Source organism: Lynx rufus, unplaced genomic scaffold (genome assembly GCF_022079265.1).
Source record: "Lynx rufus isolate CCGP_SWC_20201006 ecotype Redwood Valley unplaced genomic scaffold, mLynRuf1.p SCAF_13, whole genome shotgun sequence".
Taxonomy (NCBI): Eukaryota; Metazoa; Chordata; class Mammalia; order Carnivora; family Felidae; genus Lynx; species Lynx rufus.
Genome location: NW_025814827.1, coordinates 58428071 through 58453307, shown reverse-complemented (window position 1 = coordinate 58453307; position 25237 = coordinate 58428071). Strand labels below are relative to the sequence as shown.

Here is a 25237-nt window from a genome sequence, read left to right as displayed (position 1 = left end):
CATTGCTAGGCACAATATGGACATTAGTGAATCACTAATAGAGAACAGTTTATATCATTTCCAAAATAGCATAGGGCTCAACAAAAACAGGACATAAAACGTACACGTTTGAATAGGACAAAGCTGCAGGAGCAGGGGGGTGAAGAGAGGTAAAACCAAAGCATTTGGAAATGCCTGAGACAAAGAGACCTAACTGGAGAAGTGAACATGGGTGTCCAGAAAGCCAGGGATCCTGAGAAAGGATTGGGGGAAAAAAAGGAGGGGAGAAAAAGGTGAGCTCTGATGTCAAACTCATCCACATCATCGTTCTGTCTGGAACAGGTCCTGGCTAGTGGAATGTACTTGAGATTACATTACCAACTTTTTTTTTTTCCTTAAAAAGCATCACAACCAATCTGAATTCCTATGTTCCATCATACTCTAATAACAGATTTGTAAGTGAATCTCCCTAGGTTATTGAGCTAAATAACATCACGTTCCAAGAGATGGATGAATTCCCAAGAAAACAATTTAATGTGGGGGATAGTCACAGGTGAGAAAAGTTATGTAAAAAAAGGTCTAAATAAAAAGGAGCAGCGAATAAAGGATTTTCAGAAACATTTTTCCAAAATTCCCTTTCATTATATAAATTTCTTAACTATCAGGTTTTCATTCCTCTGCATCTTATTATTTCTCTCCAATGGAAATTTCTCATTTCAATTTTAATGAATTAACACAGTACTATATATTTCAAAAAGATCTACAAATATTTTTGGCATGTTCAAGAAAGGCTGTATGTTTTTATAGCACACTCTCCTTAAACAGGACTATTTGTCATTCTTTGAAACACTAAGACATAAAAAAGAAAAGACTCTGACTCTGTGTGTGGCCACACTACTTTGCTTAATGCACTAAATGCAAGGTTTTTTAGGGAAAAAAATCAAGAAGTTTCTGCTTCATTGATAATCTGACAGTAACTATTTATTGAAGGTAAAATACTTGTTGTCTGCTGTCACTATTTGTTTTAATACATAATCTTGCTAACTAAATGAGCTTAAAGCAATGCAGATAAGCAATGGCATGTACAGGGTCACTTAAATGCCAATTTGACTCTTTCATAAACTTTGGAATTCTTTTCCCATGAGTCTACTCTCAGCTACTAAATTGTGAGTAATATCCATTTACAGAGTTTAGGCTGGCCATAAAAAGGTTGTCTTCCATGTCCAGCACACCTTTCAATGCCCTAAGCAACAACAAAAGCTAATAATTAAAGCTTCTTTGAGCCCTAATAAAGAGTTGAATGAAGAAGAGTCTAGAATAAACCAACCCATAAAAGCCTAGTGGTAAAATAAGGAAAAAATCAGTTTCAGCAAGGTGATTGGCAAAAGATAAGCCCATAAATCTAACTTGCATTTACACATTATTATTCAAAATTGTGGTTGTATCCCTGTGTATTAAGAATTTCCATTACAAATGAGAGGGGGGGAATAAAACATGATATAATGGTAGAGAAAAACTAAGGTCATCTAAATTACCAAATTGGCCTATAAACATTTTTTGTTGGGTTAAATTTTATTTCATTTTGCCATAACAAAATTAACCAATATAATAAGCGGTTAATACAAATTATGCATTACGGTGACCAAAAATATCAGATCTGACATGTTAACATTTAATTTTCCTTTGTCTCAAAAAGAGCTATTTTTATTATAGTTATATCATTGTTATATCATTAAACTAAGTACATTGGTCAAAAGCATTAATAGAAAGAAGTGTGAAGTACAGCATATATATCCTAACCATAATATCTGATACCAACTCTTCCTGTGGGAAAGTTTAACTTAGATCTCATATATGAATTTCCTCAATATTTCTTCTTCCTTTAAAAATGCATGTTCAGTTATCAATGCTACTGACAGTAAAAATTGTAAACATAAGGAAGTTACTTTTTTTTAGGTAGTTTTTGATCCTGTTGGGGTTTTGTACACCTTCCTTGTCTCTGTTGTGGAATTCCTAATTTACTTTTTTGTGTTTGCTTAGCTTCTTTTCCTCTGATTTGCAAAAATTCTGATGATTTCACCTTCAAGAAAATATAAAGTATGCTGTTAAGGAAAGTTGTAACATGAAAATTAGATCTTTCTCTCATATTTAATGGTTTATCTTATATTGAAGCTCCTTATTTTTATATATATTTTATAACAGAATATAAACCCTAAAGGTAAGTTGATATTTTCCTCTAAATCCTTGCCTAGGTTTTCACATATACACCTCAATAGCAATAAAAATACTAGTACCATATTTATCTGTAATATTTTATTTATTGCCTTAAAACTATTAAAGAAGAAATACAAGATATTTTTCCTCCATAAATCTTCTCTTCTTGATTGGTATTTTTTCTTTAAGATTTTATTTTTTTAAGTAATCTCTATACCCAATGTGGGGCTTGAACTTAAAACCCTGAGATCAAGAGTTGAATGCTCCACTGACTGAGCCAGACAGGTGTCCCTTGATTGATATTTTTAATAGAACTTGCCCTTAGTCTCTTTAAAAGTTTGGCATGACTGGTGGTTGCAACCACAAGCCAAAATGAATAACTGTTTTGAGCAATGTTTATCAATTTGTACTTATTATACTATTGTATTGTTTTCTATTTCTACTACTTGAGAAAAATCAAATGCATTTCTGTTTCATAAATAATTGCCTTTTAATCATTATAGGTATTAGTAGTATTGTTTTTCTAGATTTCCTAGGAAATTTGCAGAATTCGTGATAATAGTTCATCTAAAAATATTTTTTCTCTGTTGGTTGCTTTGTTTGTGTGTTTGTTTTTAAGCTGGATTTAAGGAAGAAAGCAGAGAGAACTTCCTTAGGGAAAGCAGAAAGATATGGTTGAATAAGTAGAAGGAGGCCAAATAAAGAGAGGTTCTCCTAAATTAGGTCCAGGGTTTGGGCTCCCTGCAGTACATAGGAGAGAGCTATTGCAATTTCATAGGTAAAGAAGTGATGATGAATAAGAAAAGCTCAGAGTACAGACCATTCCATCTCACTACCTAGTTAATGTTTGAATTTCCCTAAAGTTTCTCCACCTAATGGTCATCTATCCTGGCTTGAACACAATGAGGAAAAGAGGACTTGGATATATCCAAAGGCAGCCACTCTCTCTGAAACTCTCCCAGTTTGTTTGTTTGTTTGCTTGCTTGCTTGTTTGTTTGTTTGTTATACAGCCTAACAATTTTTACCCACCAGTCTCATTTCAAACCTCAGGAGCACACAGGTACAATCTAGCTCCTTCCATTTGATTGACAATCAAATATTTGAATACAGCTTACTCTCCTGGACCCATTTTCTCCCAGATAAACATCATCAGTCCCTTCAATTCTGCCTTACATGTTTCTGAAGTACTGTGCTTTTTCATCTTGAATGTTCTCTTCCAAATGGTCTCCAATTTGTCAGTGTCGCTCCTGGGATTGGATACCCAGATCCGAACACAACATTTGAGGTGTGATGTGATCAGATTAACCAGGAGAAAGATGATCCTCTTTTATGGTACTCGTCAATCAGCACAAACTATGATTGCACTTACCTTCCTATCACAAACCTAAGTGATAGCCTAAAACTCTGAGGTCTTTTTCACATTTGCTCTACATCACGTCACCTCATATCTATGCACTTAGCCTATGGACCCAAGGGCAGAACCATTCACACATTTATCCCAATTAAATTTCATCTGAGGTCTGGCCAACCAAATCTTACCAATCTCATTTGGATGTTATCTAAAAATCCAATCAGTAAATCTTCCATATTCTCATCCAAATTACTAGGAAATATGTTGAATTAGACCCAGCCCTATTGCAGTCCACTCTTATGACGAGCTGTGCATCCTTTGCATAACTAATTACAAATCCATCTAGTAGTTCACCTGATTGCACTCTTGTCTACAAAACTGTCATTTGGAAGCTTACATAAATGGATTGCTATAATCCAAAGGCTAATAACAATAACTAATGTTGATTGAGCATTCCTGTAGGCCAAGCTCTTCACCATGATAGCCTTGCATTGAACTCCAGGTCTAACACTTTTCTGATGTTCAGTCTAGTAATTCTAGAAAAAGAAATAAGGTTGGTCTTCTGTAGCTTGTCCTTAGGAAACTCATGCTGGCTCCAAGTGATGGCTGTTTCCTCTTATAAGCAGTATACAGGGGCTTTTACAAGGTTGTTAAAATTCTTTTAATGAATCATTTAATCATTCCAGAGTTTTGTCCAAGATCAGTGCATACATACAGAAACCATAACCCTTATCCTTAAAAAAATAAAACTCAGATTTTCAGCTGCCAGTCTCCAGGCTTCTAGGTCCTCTCCTACTAACTACAGCACCTCCTCAAAGCTGCTGCTGACAGGGGTGCAACAGGCTTCAACCTATCTACCTGAGCTGACAGGCTCAGATATCGAAGTTAACTTTGAAAAGCTTTAACCAATCTTGGGCTTCAAGTTTCTTTTATCGCTTCTTTTTCTTTTCATTCTAAACTAAAGATTATTCTCCTTGTCAGATTTAAGAGAAGCAAAGTACAAGTTTATCAGCTTCCTTTTCTCTATGTCATATTTCTGTTTATTTAAAACTTCAGCCTTTTCCCAAAAATAAATTAAGGTAGCTCTGTCACATGTTGTCATCACATTATTCATCCATAATGACAGGGCTATCCTTCCTTTTTTCTCTCTTTGCTCTTAAACTAATATGAAAAAAAATACTTTTTTTTTTATTCTTAGCATGATTCACAGGCCTAAACACATTCTGAATCTTAGGGTTTTTGATATAATTGTTACAGCCACATGCCACTTTTATGTTTATCTATGGATGTGTATTTCTTCTTTCATCTTTTGTGTATTTTTAAAACTCTGAATGGAATAGATCACTCATAACTGTTTTCTGAGAACTGGAGGGATTTAGGGCATCCCACATCTCTTAAACTTTCTTCCATTTAGAATCTCAGGACATGTGGTATCTACATTTTGTACAGACTTTTTACCCTTTTCCTTCCTAAAATGCTCAACAATCCTCTCACAAGCCCTTGTGTCAGTCATTTCTTCATAGTCACCATTATCTAATTTGATTTTTTTATTTAATTTATCTAAGTCATGTTGGTCATGACTTAGAGCAGAGTCCTAATAACCTTTATTATACTAATGAGCTTCTAAGAATATAAGTGGCCAACAAGGTAAAGACTGATCGAATTCTGTTTTTTGGTTTCTTTTCCTGAATGAGACATTCTGACATTTTTCTGAGCAGTGCTCTTTTATCACACCTTTTGGGTAGTTCTATTTGCTATGTCAAAAGAGGTCTTCTTGTCCCCAAATCTGGCCTGGCTTGCTGGAGTATATTGTTCCCCATTCCTGTGCAAGAGATGCTAGAGACTAATTTTATGACCTTGAATGTGCAGAGTAAAGTTCATGGATTACAACTGATCTTGAAATGTTAATGCAAATAAATACAAGACACTTGGTGGGATGAGTCACAGGAATACTTCCAGTGCCATTTTCTATGGCATTTTTAATATGTCCCACACTATCCCAAAAACAATAATTCATAAAGGTCTTTTTTGGTCCTCTTTTCCTCCTCTTGAAACACTTCTGGTTCCAGTTTAGAGCTCTCTTAATCCATTCTCCAAGTCTTTCTTGTCCAACCATTTCTCCTAGTTTAATGAGGACACTCCATCCCTAGTCATTTTTGCAAGTGAGAGTCTGTTTTTGTACTTAACCAGACACCTGTTTATTGTTGTTATGAAAAACAGTGTTGCCAAGGGGTAAAGAGTAAAGGGTCCAGAATTAGACCATCTCAGTCCAAGCCCTGCCTTCATGACCTAACATGATATTTATACTTGGACAAGTTATTTATCTTCTTTATGAGTCAGTTTTTTCAAATACAGTCTTGTTAAGAAATCAGTTATTAGGAAAACATAAGATAACATATGTAAAACACTTAGCAAAGTGTTTAGCATGTGGTAAATACTCAATAAATTTAATTAACTTAGGGAAGGACTGCCTCTTTTGACCAAAAATAAATACATTTCCATAATTTCTTAATAATATTTAACAGCAGTCACAACAATCCAAAAAAATTAATGTGAAACTTTTCTAATGAGGGATTTGAATTGCTTCCAGGCCATGGTGGTTAAATTGCTATCCAGAAAGTCCATGTCACTTTTTAACACATTTAGTAGCTAATCATTTGCCTCTCATGCCCACATTTTATTTCCAAAGTCCCAATGTTCAGGTAGAAGTATAGATGAAAACACTACCTGTGCCCAACAGCCTAACACTTTTTCATTAAGATGCCATAGTCTTTAAAGATACTGTCAGGAAAAGGAAAAGGAAAAGGAAAAGGAAAAGGAAAAGGAAAAGGAAAAGGAAAAGGAAAAGCAAGGAAAAGGTAAAAGGAAATGGAAATGGAAACGGAAACGTAAAAGGAAAGGAAAGGAAAGGAAAGGAAAGAAAAAAGAAAAAAGAAAAGAAAAGAAAAGAAAAGAAAAGAAAAGAAAAAAGAAAAGAGAAAGGAAAAGAGTATCTAAGATCTCCACACCTAGAAGGTGTCAGCCTGAAACACAGGATTCACCTGGAGGAGTTAGCAATGAGTGGGTTCACTTAGCCTTGGCAGAATTCATTTCATACCCCAAGTGTAATCTTTAGAAAGATAGCATGACTTCTGATGAAGTCTGTAGCTCATCATAGGATAAGTCCTTTCTCCATAGCAATGGTGGATTTTCTCTGGTCAACTATTATTTGTGCACCTTCCTTATTACCCATTATTCCCAAAAGATCAATATGCCAGGAAGATGAACTTAAGAAAGTAGAGCTTGAGAAACGAAGGAAAAAAACAACAACAGGAGGAAACTGCACTAATCCAAACATAAGGTCACCAGGACCCAGACTAGGTTGAGGGCAACTGGAAAAGACAAGGAAAAAAATTACAAGCAATGTTAGGAGGCAGGGTGTCTGGCTGGCTCATCTGGTAGAACATGCAACTCTTGATCTTGGGGCCATGAGTCTGAGCCCCAAATTGGGTGTAGAGATTACTTAAAAATAAAATCTTAAAAAAATGATAATGTTAGGAGGTATCTAAGCCTTAGAGACTGATTATGGGTGAAAGCAAGGGAAGGGAAGATCACAGATAAATCCAAGGTTTCAGAGTTGGGATTTGTGGCACAGGTTGAAGAATGGCCAGTTGAACTGGGGAAAACAGAGCAGGAACATGGTCTTCAGTGGGGAGAGGGGACCCAAAAGGAGAGGGAAAGTTATTACCCAAGAAGTAGTATCCATTTGAGTAAGTCAGAGAGCTATCCATGGTAATAATCAAGACAGTGTTTTGTGGTTCAGAAAAAAAAAGTGGCTTTTTTAATCCTAATAATAATGTACCCATTTTTGGGGTCCCTGGGTGTCTCAGTCAATTAAGCATCCGACTCTTGATTTCGGCTCAGGTCATGATCTCACAGTTCATGGGTTTGAGCCCAGCATCAGGCTCTGCGCTGGCAGCACAGAGCCTGCTTGGGGTCTCTCTTTCCCTGTCTCTCTCTTCCCCTCCCCCACCTGCTCTCTCTCTCAGGATAACTAAACATTAAAAAAAATGTACCATTTTAAATAAACTCATTTAAGTCAAAAAGTAACTCAGATTAAAGAAAAGTAATAAGCAAATAGTAGTAAGGCAATACACAAACATGGTAAAAATTATTAAATTACACAAAAATAAAATGAATTTGGAAAGCATTCTCACAATAGGAAAAGACTCAGGGTTAGGATAAACCTATAAACAGGGCAAAGATGTAAAATATACAAAGTTCACCCAGTCCTGGTCCCTGGGCTACAGTTCCTGACTCCCTCAAGATGGTAATGGGAGGACTCTTGGTCAATTTCTGAAAGCCCTGAGGTTCCTTCACTCCTTAAATATGTGTCTTCTCTCTCCAGAGTTGTAATTAGGTTTGAGACTAAAAGTCTGCAAAACACAATTTGCATATTAGAGAGCCCTTTTTTCAGGGGGAACCTACCTCCATGCCTTGGCCCTTACCCAGGCCATTTCTTCACATTTGCACATCCTCAACAATCATAACTGTTTCCAACACAAATAATGTTTTACCTTTAAAGATTTGGCTACTTTGGAATCATCTATGGGCTGTTCATCCTTTAAAAGTTTACTTGATTCATCTGCTGGTTGAACTTTCAGAGTTTCCTGAGATTTAAATACTATGCTTTCTGTTTCTGAGACTCCCCACTCTAATACATCCTCTTGTTCAAGCTGGAAAATACTTGATAAAGTTTCAGGAAGTTCCTCAAGCACATTCTGTAGGAAAACATAAATGTATGTTTAAGATCTTCTTATTGGTCCTTCCAAAGTTTTAAGTCACACAATGTTTCTTTCTAACCATAAAATGATTATAAAAATGCATGATTGAAATTAAACAAAGATAGTAAGTTTCCTGTGAAGATTTAGAAATAGAAACTCAAATTGAGTTAAAAATGTAAAGGCTACCAAATTATTTCCTCTGGCTCTTGTCTCAGAAAATACAACCACCCCCAGGTTATTATGCACCAACTCTAAGGAAATCATAAGACTTCAGTCTTACCCTGACTTCACCCCACACGCATACAGAATCAAGGCCCACAGAAACAACTGACCTCTGCCCAATCCGAGGTTCTCTGGTCCTAAGAAATGTGGTTCCTACTAGCCAGATGCTCCTCCAGAAGACTGATCTCAGGTCCTCAAAGAAGAGCTGACCCGGAGGTCTCAAGAAGACCACCCAGACATCCCAACTCTATCCCAAGCCCTAATGAAAAATTCTCACAAAATATCACTCTTAAAACTATTTTGTCTTCCTTAAAAATGTCTCAGTGGGGCGCCTGAGTGGCTCAGTTGGTTAAGTATCTGACTCTTGATTTCAGCTCAGGTCATGATCTCATAGTCATGAGATCAAGCCCCGCATCAGGCTCCATGCTGTGTGTAGAGCTTTCTTGGGATTCTCTCTCCCTCTCTCTCTGCCCCACTCCCACTCATGGTGTCTCTCTCTCTCTCTCTCTCTCTCTCACTCTCCCAAAAGAAAGAAATAAACATTAAAAAAAAAAAGTCTCACTGACTTAATCTGTATCTCACCAAGTCTTATGGAAAATATCTTTATAGCCATATTTGGATATTAACCAATTTTAAACCAAGATTATTTGGGATTATGGAGTACTGGCAGTTAAAACTTCACTGCCTCAAATTAACAGATGATAAAACTAGTCTGACTTACCTAAAAATCTGAATTCTAGAGAATGACTTGAAAATGCAATTGTATCACTTTGTTCTTGATACATTCATTTGCTAATAAGTAAAATAAGAGGTAAAGCTGGCAAACAGTACCAAATACTACATAAATGTCTTTATTATGCCAAAAGGGATGGCTAAACCAAGAAATTTCCATTTATAAAATTAAACTTTAATCTGGAGCTCATATTTTTATAAAACTGCTTACTGGACATTATTATAATTTATTGTAACTAGATGGGACATTATTCAAATCCTGTATCTGTCAATTAACAGATGTATGATTTTGGTCAAGTTAATTAACCCTTTTTAGTCTCATTTTCCTCACTGATTAAAAAAAAAGAGGTTAACAAAATCTTTTTCATAAAATGGCAGAATAGATACCCTCGAGGGACAGGTGCCATGGGCCCTATGCTGTCTACTTATGACAAACTCATTCGTTTCATGCACCACAGATTTGGCACTGTTTATCACTCTCTTTCTTTTGAATTTCTCTTCTACTGGCTTCAACACACACTCCCAGCATTCTGGTTTGGAGGACTAAGCAGATGAAGGTACCACCCTCCAAAATAGAAAATGAGGAAGAAAAGTTTGAGGAGAGGCAAATGACCCTCTTTAGTACTCATCCCAGCCTTATTTCTCCACAAAATGTTTACTGGTCCTATCACTCTGTGCCCTGCCTCTATTTCAGCATGTATCATACTGTATTATAATTGTCTAGGTAATCATTATCACAGTTGTAATCATCAACATATAGAAGCATTATCTCATTTAATCTTCCACCACAACTCCATGAAGTAGGAACTGTTTGTAACCCCATTTTGTGGATGAAGAAATGGAGACTTACAGAATTAAGTAACCTGCCCAAGGTCACACTGACAGTAAGTAGCAGTGCTCTGTTTGAACCTAGACAACCTGATTCCAACCTGTACTCTCTTACCCTCCTTCCCCTATACCCAACAGACTAGCACTTCTCAAAGTGTGTTCCACAGACTCCTGGCAATCTTTGAGCCCCTTTCAGATGATCTGCAGTGTTAAAACTATTTTCAAAATAATACTAAGCCTTATTTGCTTTTTTCACTGTGTTGACATTTGCAGTGATGATGGAAAAGGCAGTAGTAGGTAGAACAATGAACCAATACTTTTCTTTTTTTTAATTTTTTTAATGTTTATTTATTTTTGAAGGAGAGAGAGAGACAGAGCATAAGCAGGGGAGGGGCAGAGAGAGAGGGGGACAACAGAATCTGAAGCAGGCTCCAGGCTCTGAGCTGTCAGCACAGAGCGCCACGTGGGGCTTGAACCCACGAACCCTGAGATCATGACCTGAGCCAAAGTCAACCAACTGAGCCACCCAGGCACCCCTAAACCAGTACTTTTCAAATGATTAACACATGAGATTACAAAAGTGTACGGGGGTAAAGAGCCATTCAAAGAGCAAGGCAGATCAATGGATTTTAATGTAAGGATATACAATAAGTTAATTTATCTTGTTTCAGGTTCCCCATTGCAACTCATCTTTAAGAAACTACCACTTGTACAGTTTGGATGTATTAATAGAGAATAGTACCCATAATTATGTTAAAAGGCTATTAAAATATTACTCCCGTTTCAATCTGTATGAGACAAGACCTACTGAATATACTTCAACCAAAAGAACATACACAACAGATTGAATGTAGAAACAGATATGAGACTCTAGCTCTCTATTAAATCAGGTATTATAGAGATTTGCAAAAAAAAAAAAAAAAGTAAAACAGTGCTACCATTCTTGCTAAATTATTTTTTGGATACAATTTTTTTCTTAATATGTTTTGTGTTCATATGTAATTGAACATAATAATTGTGTTATTATTTTAAATTAATGAATAAATATTTTATATTTTTCTCAGTTTTAATTTCAATTATGGTATATATTGATCGAAATAATCCACATAAACAAAAACTCCTTTGGGTCCTTAAAATATTTTCGAAGAGTTTAAAGGCATCCTGAGAACAGAAAGTTTAAGTACATTAAAACTTTAAAGTCTGGGGCCCCTGGGTGGCTCAATCAGTTGAGCATCCAACTTCGGCTCAGGTCATGATCTCATGGTTCATGGGTTTAAGCCTCATGTCGGGCTCTGTGCTGACAGCTCAGAGTCTGGAGCCTGCTTCAGATTCTGTGTCTCCCTCTCTCTCTCTGTCTCCCCACTCCCCCACCCCCCACCTCTCAAAAATAAATAAACATTTTTAAAAAACCTTAAAATTTGAGGATTTCTTAAAAAGGAAATTGTGTCTGGGGCATCTGGGTGGCTCAGTCGGTTGAGTGTCCGACTTCAGCTCAGGTTTTTGATCTCATAGTTCGTGGGTTCAAGCCCCGCGTCAGGCTCTGTGCTGACAGCTCCGAGCCTGGAGCCTGCTTCAGATTCTGTGTCTCCCTTTCTCTCTGCCCCTCCCTCGCTCGCACTCTGTCTCTCTCTCTCTGTCTCAAAAATAAATAAACATTAAAAAAATTGTTTTTGGGGCGCCTGGGTGGCGCAGTCGGTTAAGCGTCCGACTTCAGCCAGGTCACGATCTCGCGGTCCGTGAGTTCGAGCCCCGCGTCAGGCTCTGGGCTGATGGCTCAGAGCCTGGAGCCTGTTTCCCATTCTGTGTCTCCCTCTCTCTCTGCCCCTCCCCCGTTCATGCTCTGTCTCTGTCCCAAAAATAAAAATAAAACGTTGAAAAAAAAAAATTAAAAAAAAAACAAAAAAAGAAAAAAAATTGTTTTAAAAAGGAAATTGTGTCTTACCTATCTTTTATGTCTGAAGTACTTAGTGCACTGTATATCATCAGCAATTATTTGTAAATGAGTGAATGAATAAATAAAAGAAAATGATATCAGTTTCTTCCTCTGCTATGTATTTAGTCTCTATTTAGAATACTCATTGAATGGTATTGTACTTTGTCTCTTTATCTATTGGTCTACTCCATACAATGAGTTCTTCAAGGTCAAGAACTGTCTTTTCTATCTTTGTATTAACCATGTCTACAACAATATCTATCACATTGTAGAAAAGGAATAAATAAGTTCCTTGATTTTTTTATAATTATGTGAGGAAATCATTCTCCATGATGATTCAAAAACTATTATATTTGAAATGGTGGGTACTTAAAGAAAATAAGTTGTATCAAAGAACTGACAGACCTTTGGCCTGTGGCACTGAGATGTTCACAAGTGAAGCTACATACTCTGAGGATGCCAGGCACAACTTAGAAAGAACAGACCCTCTTCAAATAAGAGCATGTTGCTCTATGCTCCCCCAGACAAATCTCAGCTCAAGAATCTTCTAGAACTCCAAGGGACAAGTAGGATAGACAGGTAGAGTTCTGCTTTCTAGCAGAGTAGGCACCCCAAAAAATGTATCTAGAAAGATACCACAGAGGAGTCTTTATACCATGACCAGGTATCAAATTAAAAGGTACTTACTTTATGTCAGGGTACCTGGGTAGCTCAGTTGGTTGAAAATCTGACTCTTGATTTCGGCTCAGGTCATGATCTCACACTATGTGAGTTCAAGCTCTGAATCAGGTTCATGCTGAGTATGGAACCTGCTTGGGATTCTCTCTCTCTCTCTGCTCCTCTTGCTCTCGTTCTATCTCTTTCAAAATAAACAAACTTAAAAAAAAAAGGTACTTTACCTATTAAAAAGCCAGTAGCCAGAAGAGGTCCAGTGATTGCTTATAAATGTCAAAGCTGAGAGAATGGTTCCCACAAAATTACAAGAAAATCAATATTTTTGTTTAAATCTTTATTTTAAATAGTCAAGATAATGTCTAAGCTAGGCACCTGATAATTGGCCTTTTTCATAGGTTCCTGAAAGTGGTATCTTTTCCTATACTTTACATGAACATAATAAATGGTATTAAGTCACTTCATTTATTAATGAAGAACTTCTATTTTTCTGCACCTAACTAATCTTGTATTTTGAATTTACTATATCTATTAGAAGTTTAGACATCAGAGGTTTCAATATCTACCTGTAAATGGTGATCCCTAGAGGCAACTACCATAGATGTCAGTCTTAAGCCCAAAGCATACGTGGGAAAGCTTCAAAATTGATTTAGCCACATATTAGTGCCGCACGTCCTGGGTCCTGAGGTAGGAGGTGAGAATACAAAGCAGAAAAAGGCATGGTCTCAACCCAGGAGCATTTCAAACTCTAGCAGTTTAACCAGTTGTGGAAAGTAATATCACTGGATCCATGGCTTTTGTGAAAAGATTCCATATATTTTCTAACCATGACATATTATCATAAAAATGAAGTGTGAAGTTTTATGTATGTGGATTCACATTTTCAGGAACTATAGAGCTTGCAATTTAACAATATTTTACAAATTCTTTATAAAGGAAATGACCATCGTGCCATCATTTGTTATTATGTAAATACGGATTTCTATACACATGGAGCTGCGTCCCATTCATAGGGAATATGTTCCAGATTGCTTTGAATCCTGTCAATATTTTGCCAATGATGGATGGAAAGGAAACTTTATTTCTGAAACAAACTTCTGTCATCAACGGTCCATATTTCTCCACAAAATTTTTCCCCCATCAATAATAGAAAAAATAAAATGATGCTTTCTTAGAAGCTAATAACCTTTAATTAACTCTCCAACTACTTTCTAGATCTAAATGCCTAGACCAGAGGAATTGTTAAAATCTTTCCCTTCTGAAAAGAGTTTTGGGCCTTATCTCCAAAGGTCTATGATAGGCGGCAACAGTGACCGAAAACAGCCAAGACTCTCAAAGTGATATTGGATTAGGTATTTTTACAGTTAAACACACCTCTAAAATAAATTCTTTATTTAGATAAGCATTCTAGCAACAAGAGACAGGCTACTACTTCAATATTGGCAGGGAGGATTCTTATTAAAGACTTTACCATTTGAGGTTCCTCAAAACTTATCTGTAATCCTTGCTCCACTGGCACTTGAGATGGCTTGTGACCGTACTCTTTCCCCATTAAAGATGTATCCTTGAAGAAGAAAAAGAAAACAATTTAAATAATGACAGTTTTTAAAATCATTGAGCTATATTATTCAATGCAGCAAAATTCTACTCATTTAATCAGTGGGGAATAAATACAAGCTAATCAATACTATGCAGTAAATGAGAAATATAAAACAAAAGACACAATAAAAATATTTTGTCTATTATTCTGACTTCTCGGCTTTTTAAATTATTGGCATCTCTAGGTATATCATCAGATTTAATAAGACAATTGAGTAAAGGTAGAGGTACTGTAAAACACGGCTATTAAATGGCTGCACAAGAAAGATAAAATCAAAACAAAAATTTAAACCTAATCAAAAGCAAGAAGGAGTATGATTATACTTAAAATTTCAATAAGTATAACTGCTAGTATCATTTTCATCACTACTAATGCTAAGTGCTATGATATAGTCTCTATTCAGCTGAAGTGGTAAGAAGAGAGTCCACCACAACGTCTAACAATGAATAGTAATAAAGAGACCCAGCTCCTGCCCAAACTGTAAAGTCACAGACCAGGTATCAACAGGCAAGTTATTTTGCTCCCCTTAACCTCAGTTTTACCCTCTTTAAAACGGGCATTTGACCATACGACTTTTGACACCCCCTTTCTCCTCTAGATTTTTAGTACATTCACTATAAACCTCAGAAGGGTCACACATTGGTAGTGGTGCTAAATCAGCTCTAGAGTAATGGCTTCTTAGGACTTTAATAACATTTTAAAATAATGCTGGAAAAGATGAAACTGCTCTTCAAGTAGCTTAATGGACTTTTAGAACAAACTCCATCACTTTTGAAAGGAAAAAAAAAATCTCATATTCTACAATGTAAAATGCACAATATTCAGCACTCAATCAAATTTGACCAGTCTCATGGAGAAGCATGAATATGTGACACTTAAAAGAAGAAAAATTAGAAAAAGAGTCAGAAATGATAGATATGTTGGAATTAGCGGATAAGGACCTTGAAATTTCTAATATAAACATAAAATGCTCAAATATATAAGAGGAGCATAAGATATAAAAAAAAAAGAATTGGGCACCTGGGTGGCTCAGTCAATTAAGCATCTAACTCTTGGTTTTGGCTCAGGTCATGATCCCATGGCTCGAGATGGAGCCCCATGTAGGGCTGTGTGCTGACAGTGTGGAGCCTGCTTAGGATTCTCTCTCTCCCTCTTTCAGCCCCTCCCCCACTCTCTCTCTGCCCTTCCCATGCTCACTTGGTCTCTCAAAATAAATAAATAAGCTTTAAAAAAACAGAATCAAATGGAATGTCTAGATAAAACACATTATCTAAAATAAAAATTTCACTGAGTGGCATTAATAGCAGAGAAGACATTGCAGGAAGATACTATTTGTTAACTTGAAGACATAGAAACAACACAAATGAATCACAGAGAGAAATAAAAACTGAAAGAAAATTAATACCCAGTCTAACATAATCTTTCATTAGAGTCCCAGAGAAGGGAGTGTGAAGGGAGCAGAAAATATTTGTACAGAAAAAAATGGCCAAAAGTTTCCAAATTTGATAACAACTATAAACCCTTGATGCAAAAATTTCCATGAATTTCAAGCAGAAACACACAAAGAATACTATGCCAAGCACATTATAATCAAAATGAAGAAAACTAGTAATAAAGCAAAAAATCTCATCAGCATCCAGAGAAACATTAAGTACAAAGAAACAAATAATTAGTGGTAACAATTACCACAAACTAACATTGCAGGCTTCCTATCAGAATTATGCAGACTGGAAGACAATGAAGCAACATATTTAGAGTACCTGTACTGAAAGAAAACACTGTCTACATAATATTCTATAACCAGCAAAATTATCTTTCAAAACCAAAGGTGAAATACTTTTTCAGCAAACTAAAGGTGAAAGAATTCATTGCCATCAAACCTGCATTACAAGAAATGTTAAAGGAAATACTTTGAGCAGACAGAAAATGGTATCAGGTCAAACCTTGAATGCACACAATGGAAATAAGTAGTAGAATGATTTAAAATGTGTGTAAAATAAAAAGAGACATTTTTCTCTTTTAAAAATTTTTTTAAATATAATGAATGGTTTAAATAAAATTAGTAATGTATTGTTTTATAACATATATAGATATGAAATATGCATTAATGATAGCACAATGATGGGAGAAGGGAAAAGAAGTATTCTTCTGTAAGTTTCTTATACCATATGTGAAACATTATATTACCTATAGGGATAATTTAAATATGCACATTGTAAAATCCATTAGCACCTACAATAAAATAATAAAACAAAGAGGTAAATAAGCTAATTAAGTAGTACAAAATACCATAAAATGCTTTAAAAATAATTAAAAGAAGGCAGGTAAAGACGAAGAAAAAAACAATAAACAAATGTGGTATATAGAAACCAAATAGCAAGATAGTAAACATAAACCCAACCATATCAATAATTCTATGTAAATGGTTCTAAATACTCCAGTTAAAAGACAAAGATTGTCACTGCAGAGAAAAAGAAGACCCTACTATATGATTGCTATAGGAAACCTACTTTAAGTATAAAGATATAAATAAGTTAAAAGTAAAAGGATTAAGGGGGTTATAACACACAAACATTAATCATAAGAAAACTGGAGTGGTTGTATTAATATCAGACAAAGTAGACGTCACTTCAAAACAAGAAATGTTAGCAAGAAAAAGAAGATAATTTCATAATAATACAAGAGTTAAGTTCCTCAGAAAATATGAAATTACGCACTAATGACAATGCTTCAAAGGACATTGAATAAAACTAACAAAACTGAAAAGAGAAATAGAAAATTTCATTATTATATTTGGGAATTTCAAACCAACACTATCTGGCTCCTGAGATTTAGCTTTTTTATAAATATACTAACTAAACAGGAAATGTAAAATGTGAAATCCTACAAAAATTTCTTTACAATATTTTAGGTTTATAAATGTAACATTAAAGTATAAAACCCCGACAATAATGAACACCAAATTCAGGATATCATTCACACCTGAGGAGGAAGAGAATTATTGGAATTGGAAACAGGTACAAAGGGGGCCTCTACTTGTAATTTCCTATTTGTTTAAACAATCTGAAGTGAATATGACAAAAAGAGTAAATTTTGAAAAATCTGATGAGTACTTTTTCTACAATTGAAAATATTTTATAATAAAGAAATTTCTAAACACATTTCATGTAGGTAATGTAACAATGTCAAAGATGGATTAAAAATATCTTAATAAAGAAAACTAGGGATGCATGGGTGGCTCAGTCAGTTAAGCATCCAATTTCAGCTCAGGTCACTATCTTGTGGTTCACAAGTTTGACAGTTCTGTTCTCAGTCCTGGGCTGACAGCTCAGAGCCTGGAGCCTGCTTCAGATTCCATGTCTCCCTCTCTCCCTGCCTCTCCCCTGCTCATGCTTTCTCTCACAAAAAATAAAAATAAAAATAAATAAAAAATAAAAAAAAGAGAAACCTATAGTTTACCTTACTTGTGAACATAAATGGGAAAAAAATCCCAATTAAAATATTTTCAAATGAAACTAATCATCATATTTAGAAACAATAAATCTTGACTAAGGAAATTCTTCCCAGAACTACATGGAAAATTCATTGCTAGTTCATAAGATTAACAGATTAACATGGAAATTCATATGATTAACTCAGTAACTGCTGAGGATGACCATCAATAAAATTCAACACCTATATCTGAGTAAAAAGTAACTAGAAACAAAAAAACTTAAACCCCATGGGAGATATTTGCAGATTCCTGCACCAAACATATTTCAAAATAAAACATTAGATAGATGAGGCCTAATGCAACAAGTAAAGAAACACTACATGTATAAATAACATAGAGTAGAAGACCAAAATGTTACTATTAGTAGATTATGTGACCATACATTTCATGGAAAAAAAAGAAAATTAACTGAAAAACTAGTAGGCCAAAGCATATCTAATAAATTCAATAAATAAAATTTCATACCAACAATAACCACTTAAGATCCCATTTTTAAAATAAAAATAAGCAAATAATATAAGCAATAAAATGCATGAATCTCAAAAACATTACGCTTAGCAGAAAAAGCCAGGTTAAAATGGTATCAGAATAGCCAAAAATAGCATCCATCTCCAAACCACCCAATAAAGTAAATATAAAGACAAAAACATATGAAAACTTAAAAGTATTTGTCAAGTTAAAGTCCAATGCCTGGGCTTTTTCTTATTTTTCTATGGGTCATACTTCCTTGTTTATTTGTATGCCTCATAATTGATTGTTGAAAGGCTTATAGCAACCCAGGGAGCACTTTTTAATGATGACTAATCACAGTAAGAACAGTGAGTATGTTTAGTGTTTTAACTTGCCCTATTCCCATAATCTGGGAATAAGCAGTAGTCTTGAAAAATAAAGATAACAATAAAATAAATATTTTAGTAACTCTCAGCCATAAGAATGTCTATCAGTTGTTTATGGTCAGTCTCAGCCTATCAATAGTGATGCTATTAACTGGAAATACCTGTGGGCAACTAACTACCTGGGCTCATACTATTTGTGGTGAGCCCTCGGAGACATTTCCCCAACCACAGCAAATGTTGTGGCTGGATCAGCACTTGCTGTTCTTATTATCACTACAACACATACCCCAGCAACAACTACCAGGGAACTTTGAAAAGACAAGGTTTATTACTTATGAGTTCTAAAGGGTACATGGCATACCAAGGAGCACACAGTGAGTTTGTTAGGAGAGGGAGGGAGAGGAATGGGACATGGACCTGGGGTTCTGACTTTATTAGAGTTGAAGTGGGATGCCCAGGGTTTACCAGATTCACTATTTATTGGTGAATTTAAAACACAAGTGTGGGAATTAAAGCACAGGAAAGAAAACACAGGCAGGTAGTCAAAGGATTATCCAGGTCAACCAGAACTTTCCAAAAAAGGGAAACTTCTTGTTTGGGGCAGCCTGGATCTTTATCTAGTTGTGTAGTTGACACACATTCAAGATGGATGTCTTTTAAATGAATGCCTTAGCAATCAAAACCTGAATGTCAGACACTTACATTACAATCAAAAAAGCTAATTGTCAGGTGCCTACACTACATTGATTTGCACACCATAGGCTGTGCACATTCTCTGAAAAAACTAGAAGTCCTAAGTTTTCACCTCCAACTGACACTGAGGCTCTAGGCAAGCTGAAAGTTAGAACTAACTCAGGGTTGTAAATTGTCTGCCTGAGGATTGAGGTATGTCCCAACACACAAAAGAGCCCCTCCAAAAATCTGAGACACATTGGTTCCAGGCATTCAAGAAAATCTATATTCAATCATTACCTGACCACTAAGCTAATAAAACAGAGACTTCAGTGGCCACACACAACAGAGAATACAAACTTCACAAAGTTAGTTCAAGAAAGTCACTAATTTTTTTTAATTACAACAAGAAAACAAGAACAACAATAGGAAATAGCACCATTAACAAACCCTGGGGGGAGAAGTAGGATCTTATTTCCACAATTATCACATTATATTATTTTAAATGTCCAGTTTATAACAACAACCAAAAACAAAAACAAAAACAACAAACAAACAAACAAACAGAGACATGCAAAAAAACAAGAAATTATGGCTCAACATAGGAAACAAGATATAGAAACCATCCTTTAGGAAGCTCAGACATTGGACCTATTACATAAACACTTTAAATCATTTTTTAAATACATTAAAAAGCTAAGGAAACCTTGTCAAAGCAACTGAAGAAAAGTATGACAGTAATATCTCAACAAATTGATAATACCACTAAAAAAGCAGAAGGAAAAAAAATTAAAAATAAAATAAAAAGACAAATAAACCACTATAACTGACCCAAGAAAAAGCAGAAAAATTTATGAGACCTATAACAAATAGAGAGATTGAATCAGTAATCAAAAACCTTCCTGCAAAGAAAAGTCCAGGACCAGATGGTTTCCCTGGTGAACTCTACCAAACATTTTTTTAATCTTTCTTTTTTCATTTAAATGTTAATTTATTTTTGAGAGAGAGTGAGAGAGAACAAGTTGGGAAGGAGCAGAGAGAGAAAGAGAGCACAAGGCGGGGAGGGGCAGAGACAGGAGACACAGGATCCAAAGCAGTCTCCAGACCAAGCTGTAAGCACAGAGCCCGATGCTGGGCTCAAATGGTGAGATCAGGACCTCAGCCGAAGTCAGGCACTTAACCTTAACCGACTGAGCCACCCAGGTACCCCTCTACCAAACATTTAAAGAAAAATTAACATCAATCCTTCTCAAACTTTTCCAAAATATAAAAGAGGAAGGAACACTTTGTAACTAATTCTATAACTCTAATACCAAAACCAGATAAAGACACTGCAAGAAAAGAAAACTATAGACCATTTTCCTTATGAGTGTAGATGCAAAAATCCTAAATAAAGTACTAGCAAACTGAGCCAGGAGCAAACTATGATGACATGGTCAAGTGAGTTTTATTCTAAGAATTCAAGATGGTTAAGGGGCACCTGGGTGGCTCAGTCAGTTAAGCATCCAACTTAGGCTCAGGTCATGATCTCACAGTTCATGAGTTTGAGCCCTGCGTCAGGCTCTGTGCTGACAGCTTAGAGCCTGGAACCTGCTTTGGATTCTGTGTCTCCTTCTCTGCAGCTCCCCCACTTGCTCTCTCTCTCTCTCTCTCTCTCAAAAATAAACATTAAAAAAATTTTTTAAAGAATTCAAGATGGTTAAATACATGAAAATCAATCAATATAACATATCTCTTGAACAGAATGAAGGGAAAATGAATGGACATTTCTCCAAAGAAGACATGCAAATAGCCAAAAGCACTTGAAAAGATATTCAAAATCTTTAATCATTAGGAAAACACAAATCAAAATCACAATACCACTTCACACTCACCAGGATGGCTATAATAGAAAAAAAAAAACAGGGGCGCCTGGGTGGCGCAGTCGGTTAAGCGTCCGACTTCAGCTCAGGTCACGATCTCGCGGTCCGTGAGTTCGAGCCCCGCGTCGGGCTCTGGGCTGATGGCTCAGAGCCTGGAGCCTGTTTCCGATTCTGTGTCTCCCTCTCTCTCTGCCCCTCCCCCGTTCATGCTCTGTCTCTCTCTGTCCCAAAAATAAATAAACATTGAAAAAAAATTAAAAAAAAAAAAAAACAGACAATAACATGAGTTGGTGAGAAAGTAGAGAAATTGAAACTTGCACATTGCTGGTGGGGACGCAAATGATGCAGTCACTGTGAAACAGTTTGATGGTTACCTAAAATTTAAACATAGAATTACCATATAATCTAGCATTTCTGCTTTTATGAATATTCCTAAAAGAATTGAAAGCAGGTATTCAAACAGACATCTGTACATCGATTTCATAGTAACACTATTCACAATAGCCAAAAGGTGGCAACAACCTGATATCCATCAACTGATGAATGGATGAAAAAATGTGGCACATACATACAAATGGAATATTATTCAGCCAAAAAATAAAAAATGAAGCACTGATGCATGCTATAGCATGGATGGGCCTCAAAAACAGTATGCTAATTGAAAGAAGCCAAACATAAAGGCCATACATATATTGTATGATAGCATTTATATGAAAAATCCAGACTAGATAAATCCATAGAGTCAAAAAGCCAACTAATGGTTGCCAGGCGCTGAAAGCGAAGTGGGGAGAGCAGTAGATGGGGGGGTGACTGCTTAATGTGTATGAGTTATCCTTTCAGGTGAGGAAATTGTTTGGGAACCAAATGGAGTTAATGAGTCTATATTGTGTATATACTAGGTTTCCATTGAATTGTTCACTTTAAGATGGGTTAATTTTATGTTATGTGAATTTCACTTCAATGTAAAAAGAAAAGTGATTAGTATGATAAGGACTTGGAGATATTCTCTGCTCATTTGACATTTTTACTAACAGTAAAATTTATACTTGATAGTTATAAGACATTGTCCTATGACAAAAGGACTTATTTTTGTTTGTCTGTATTATAATACATTCACAGAATGTATTATAGAAAAATTCACATCTGACATTTAAAAAAGACCTGTAATGTAAAAAATAACCATTCATTGACAATAATTTTGCTAGTGTTGGATTAAATTCTAGCAACAGAGACACATAATGGATGTGTAAAGAGTAAAAAGTAGTAAAAAAAATGCTTCCTCTAACCTTAGGAAATATATTAATTAGTAAGTCAAATTTAAAAAATAGTAAAATAGTTGCTTCACTTAATCTCAGGAAATTAATTAATTTATAAGTCAAAAAAACATAATCATCTTCATGGCAGTCTCAAGTGAAAATTATACGGAAGGCAGTATGATAAGTTGGTTGAACATACATGCTCTGTGATCCAATTGCTTGGATTTAAATCTTGCCTCTGTTACTTTTGGGCAGACATGAACAAAGTACTTAATCTCTCTGGGTCTCAGTTTTATAAAATGGAGATAATAATAGAACATACCTTTCATGTTTATTATAAGGAATAAATGAGATTATACATGAATATAGAAAATATTCTGTACATAATAGCTATTATTATTCACATTAAAATAAAAACAAAATAAGGATGCCTACTGTCACCATCATCATTTGACATTATACTTACAGATTCTAGATATGAAACATAAATAAAACATACAATTATAGGAAATGATTTAACCAAATTACTGTTTTTTGAAGAGGCTATCACTGTATGCCTAGAAAACCCAAAAGAATCTATTGCAAAAGTATTAGAAATGTTATTTAGCAGTTAAATCCATTAACAAAAACCAAATTTAGAAAATGAGAAAAGGGGGGAGCCTGGCTCACTCAGTGAAGCATGTGATTCTTGATCTCAGGGGTGTGCGTTCAAGCCCCACATTGGGCGTGGAGCCTACTTAAAAAAGAAAAAAGGAAAAAAGGAACAAAATCACAAAAGCAACAAAAATATAAACTATCAAAACAGTGCCTTAAGAGTGTGAGGAAAACTAAAAAACTTTATTGAAGATACAAAAATTGACTTGAATCAGAAATCTTGGATTTGGGACTAAAAAAAAAAATCGAAAAATTTTAAAAGAAATACAATTACAGTAGTCCCTTCTTATCCACAGGGGATATGTTCCAACATGCCTGAAACCACAGATAGTACCAAACTCTATATATATTGTGTTTTTTCCTATAAAGACATACCTGTGATAAAGTTTAATTTATAAGTTAGGGACAGTAAGAGATTACTAATAATAACTAATAATAAATAGAACAATTATAACAATATACTACAATAAAAGTCAATATGTATGTGGTTTCTCTCTCAAAATATCTTACCGTACTGTACTCACCCTTCTTGCGATGATACGGGATGACAAATGTCTATATGACAAGATGAAGTGAGGTGAACGACGGAGGCATTGTGACATAGCATAGCGTTAGGCTACTATTGACTTTCTGACAATATGTCAGGAGGAGGATCATCTGGTTCCAGACTGTGGTTGACTGTGGGTAACTGGACCCACAGAAAACAACACCATGGATAAGGGGGAGCTACATGTATTAATGCTATCTTGTCCACCTGGGTCAGAAACTATAATAACTAATATACTTCTACATTTTTCACATGGTCTGTCAGAGTTGAACAAATTTTTTTTAACTTTTTTTAAAGTTTATTTATTTTTGAGAGACAGAGACAGAACATGAGCAGGGGAGGGGCAGAGAGAGAGGGAGACACAGAATCTGAAGCAGGCTCCAGGCTCTGAGCTATCAGCACAGAGCCTGACACTGGGCTGGAACCCACAAACAGTGAGATCATGACCTGAACCGAAGTTGGATGTTTAATCAACTGAGCCACCCAGGCGTCCCTGAACAAATTTTTAAACACCTGAAAATTTATAAAGCTATTAGCAGCCCAGCTTCACAATCCTGGATACATTTTTCATGTGTCTCACAGAGCAGTTTCGACCTCTCATGTCTACCTTAGAGTCCAGAATGTCAGAGCCGGAAGGAACTTGAAAATCAGTGAAGTCTGAGGGAAGCGCAGATTTCAGCCACTGAAACCAGAGCTCGGAGCCCCAAACTGTGCTGTGTAGTATTCAAAACAAACAGAGCCCACGGTCTTTCCCCTGAACTGCTTCTAGCCGCTGGACTGGCAACAGAAGCAGCAGTGTTCCTCTGGCCTGTTAGGCAGAACCTGTATTCTTTTCAAATCCTCTTTAAAAGAAGAGAGGCGCGGAGTGCAACTTTCCCCCTACTCTTCCTCATGCAATCCAGGTTCTCCCCAGAGGAGGCTGGCTGCAAAGACATGGGCCAAAAGAATGTTTTTAACGGATACTCTTTTAAGATTTCGTCCACACTTATTCAAGGTGTGCTATCTTTAAATAACTTACTACAAAGTTTAAGTTTCAGAAAGAAGGAAAGAAAAGACATTTTTATAGCCCTAAACTAATACTTGCCCACACAGGTTATTTTCTTGAGAAACAGCCCTGATTTGCATTGACTTTTTCTTGTTTCCCCGCAGGCAAAACCCTGCTGGCATTGGCCTGCAGAATCCTGCTTACAGGCCCAAGAATGTGTCAGGGCTGCTTTGCAAACCTTCTCAACCACATTTGACTTTTTTTTTTAATTAAACATTTTACATGATTGTTCTGGATGGCTGGATCATATATTCAGTAAACTGTCAGTTGTAAAAAAAAAAATATGATTAAAAAACCAACTTGAATGGCTACCACATAAATTTAAATATCAAAATTGTTACAGACACTATCTATAACTAAATATGTATGGTATCTTTTCCACAAAGTCCTAACAGAATACAGTCCATGATTTCCACTTTTTATATTACTTTTCTGATAGGTGCCCTATCTCATAAAACTATAGAGTACTTTTAGAAAAAAAATTATTGAAGCATTCATGAAAAGTTTGTTTAATCCAGGTCATCTAAAACAGATATAATCAGAAAAATATTTCCAGAATATTATCAAGTAATGCACTA

General features: G+C 35.6%; 1 protein-coding gene across 1 annotated transcript in view; it reads right to left on the bottom strand.

Moving 5' to 3' along the window:
• Positions 1–25237, bottom strand: part of TTC6 (tetratricopeptide repeat domain 6) — a 202476-nt gene that overhangs the window by 132884 nt on the left and 44355 nt on the right. The window contains exons 2-4 of the mRNA XM_047074697.1: positions 14166–14258; positions 8101–8304; positions 1926–2059 (exon numbers count right to left, since the gene is read on the bottom strand). Coding sequence (XP_046930653.1) covers positions 1926–2059; positions 8101–8304; positions 14166–14258 — 431 coding nt within the window. The remainder of the gene's footprint in view (positions 1–1925; positions 2060–8100; positions 8305–14165; positions 14259–25237) is intronic.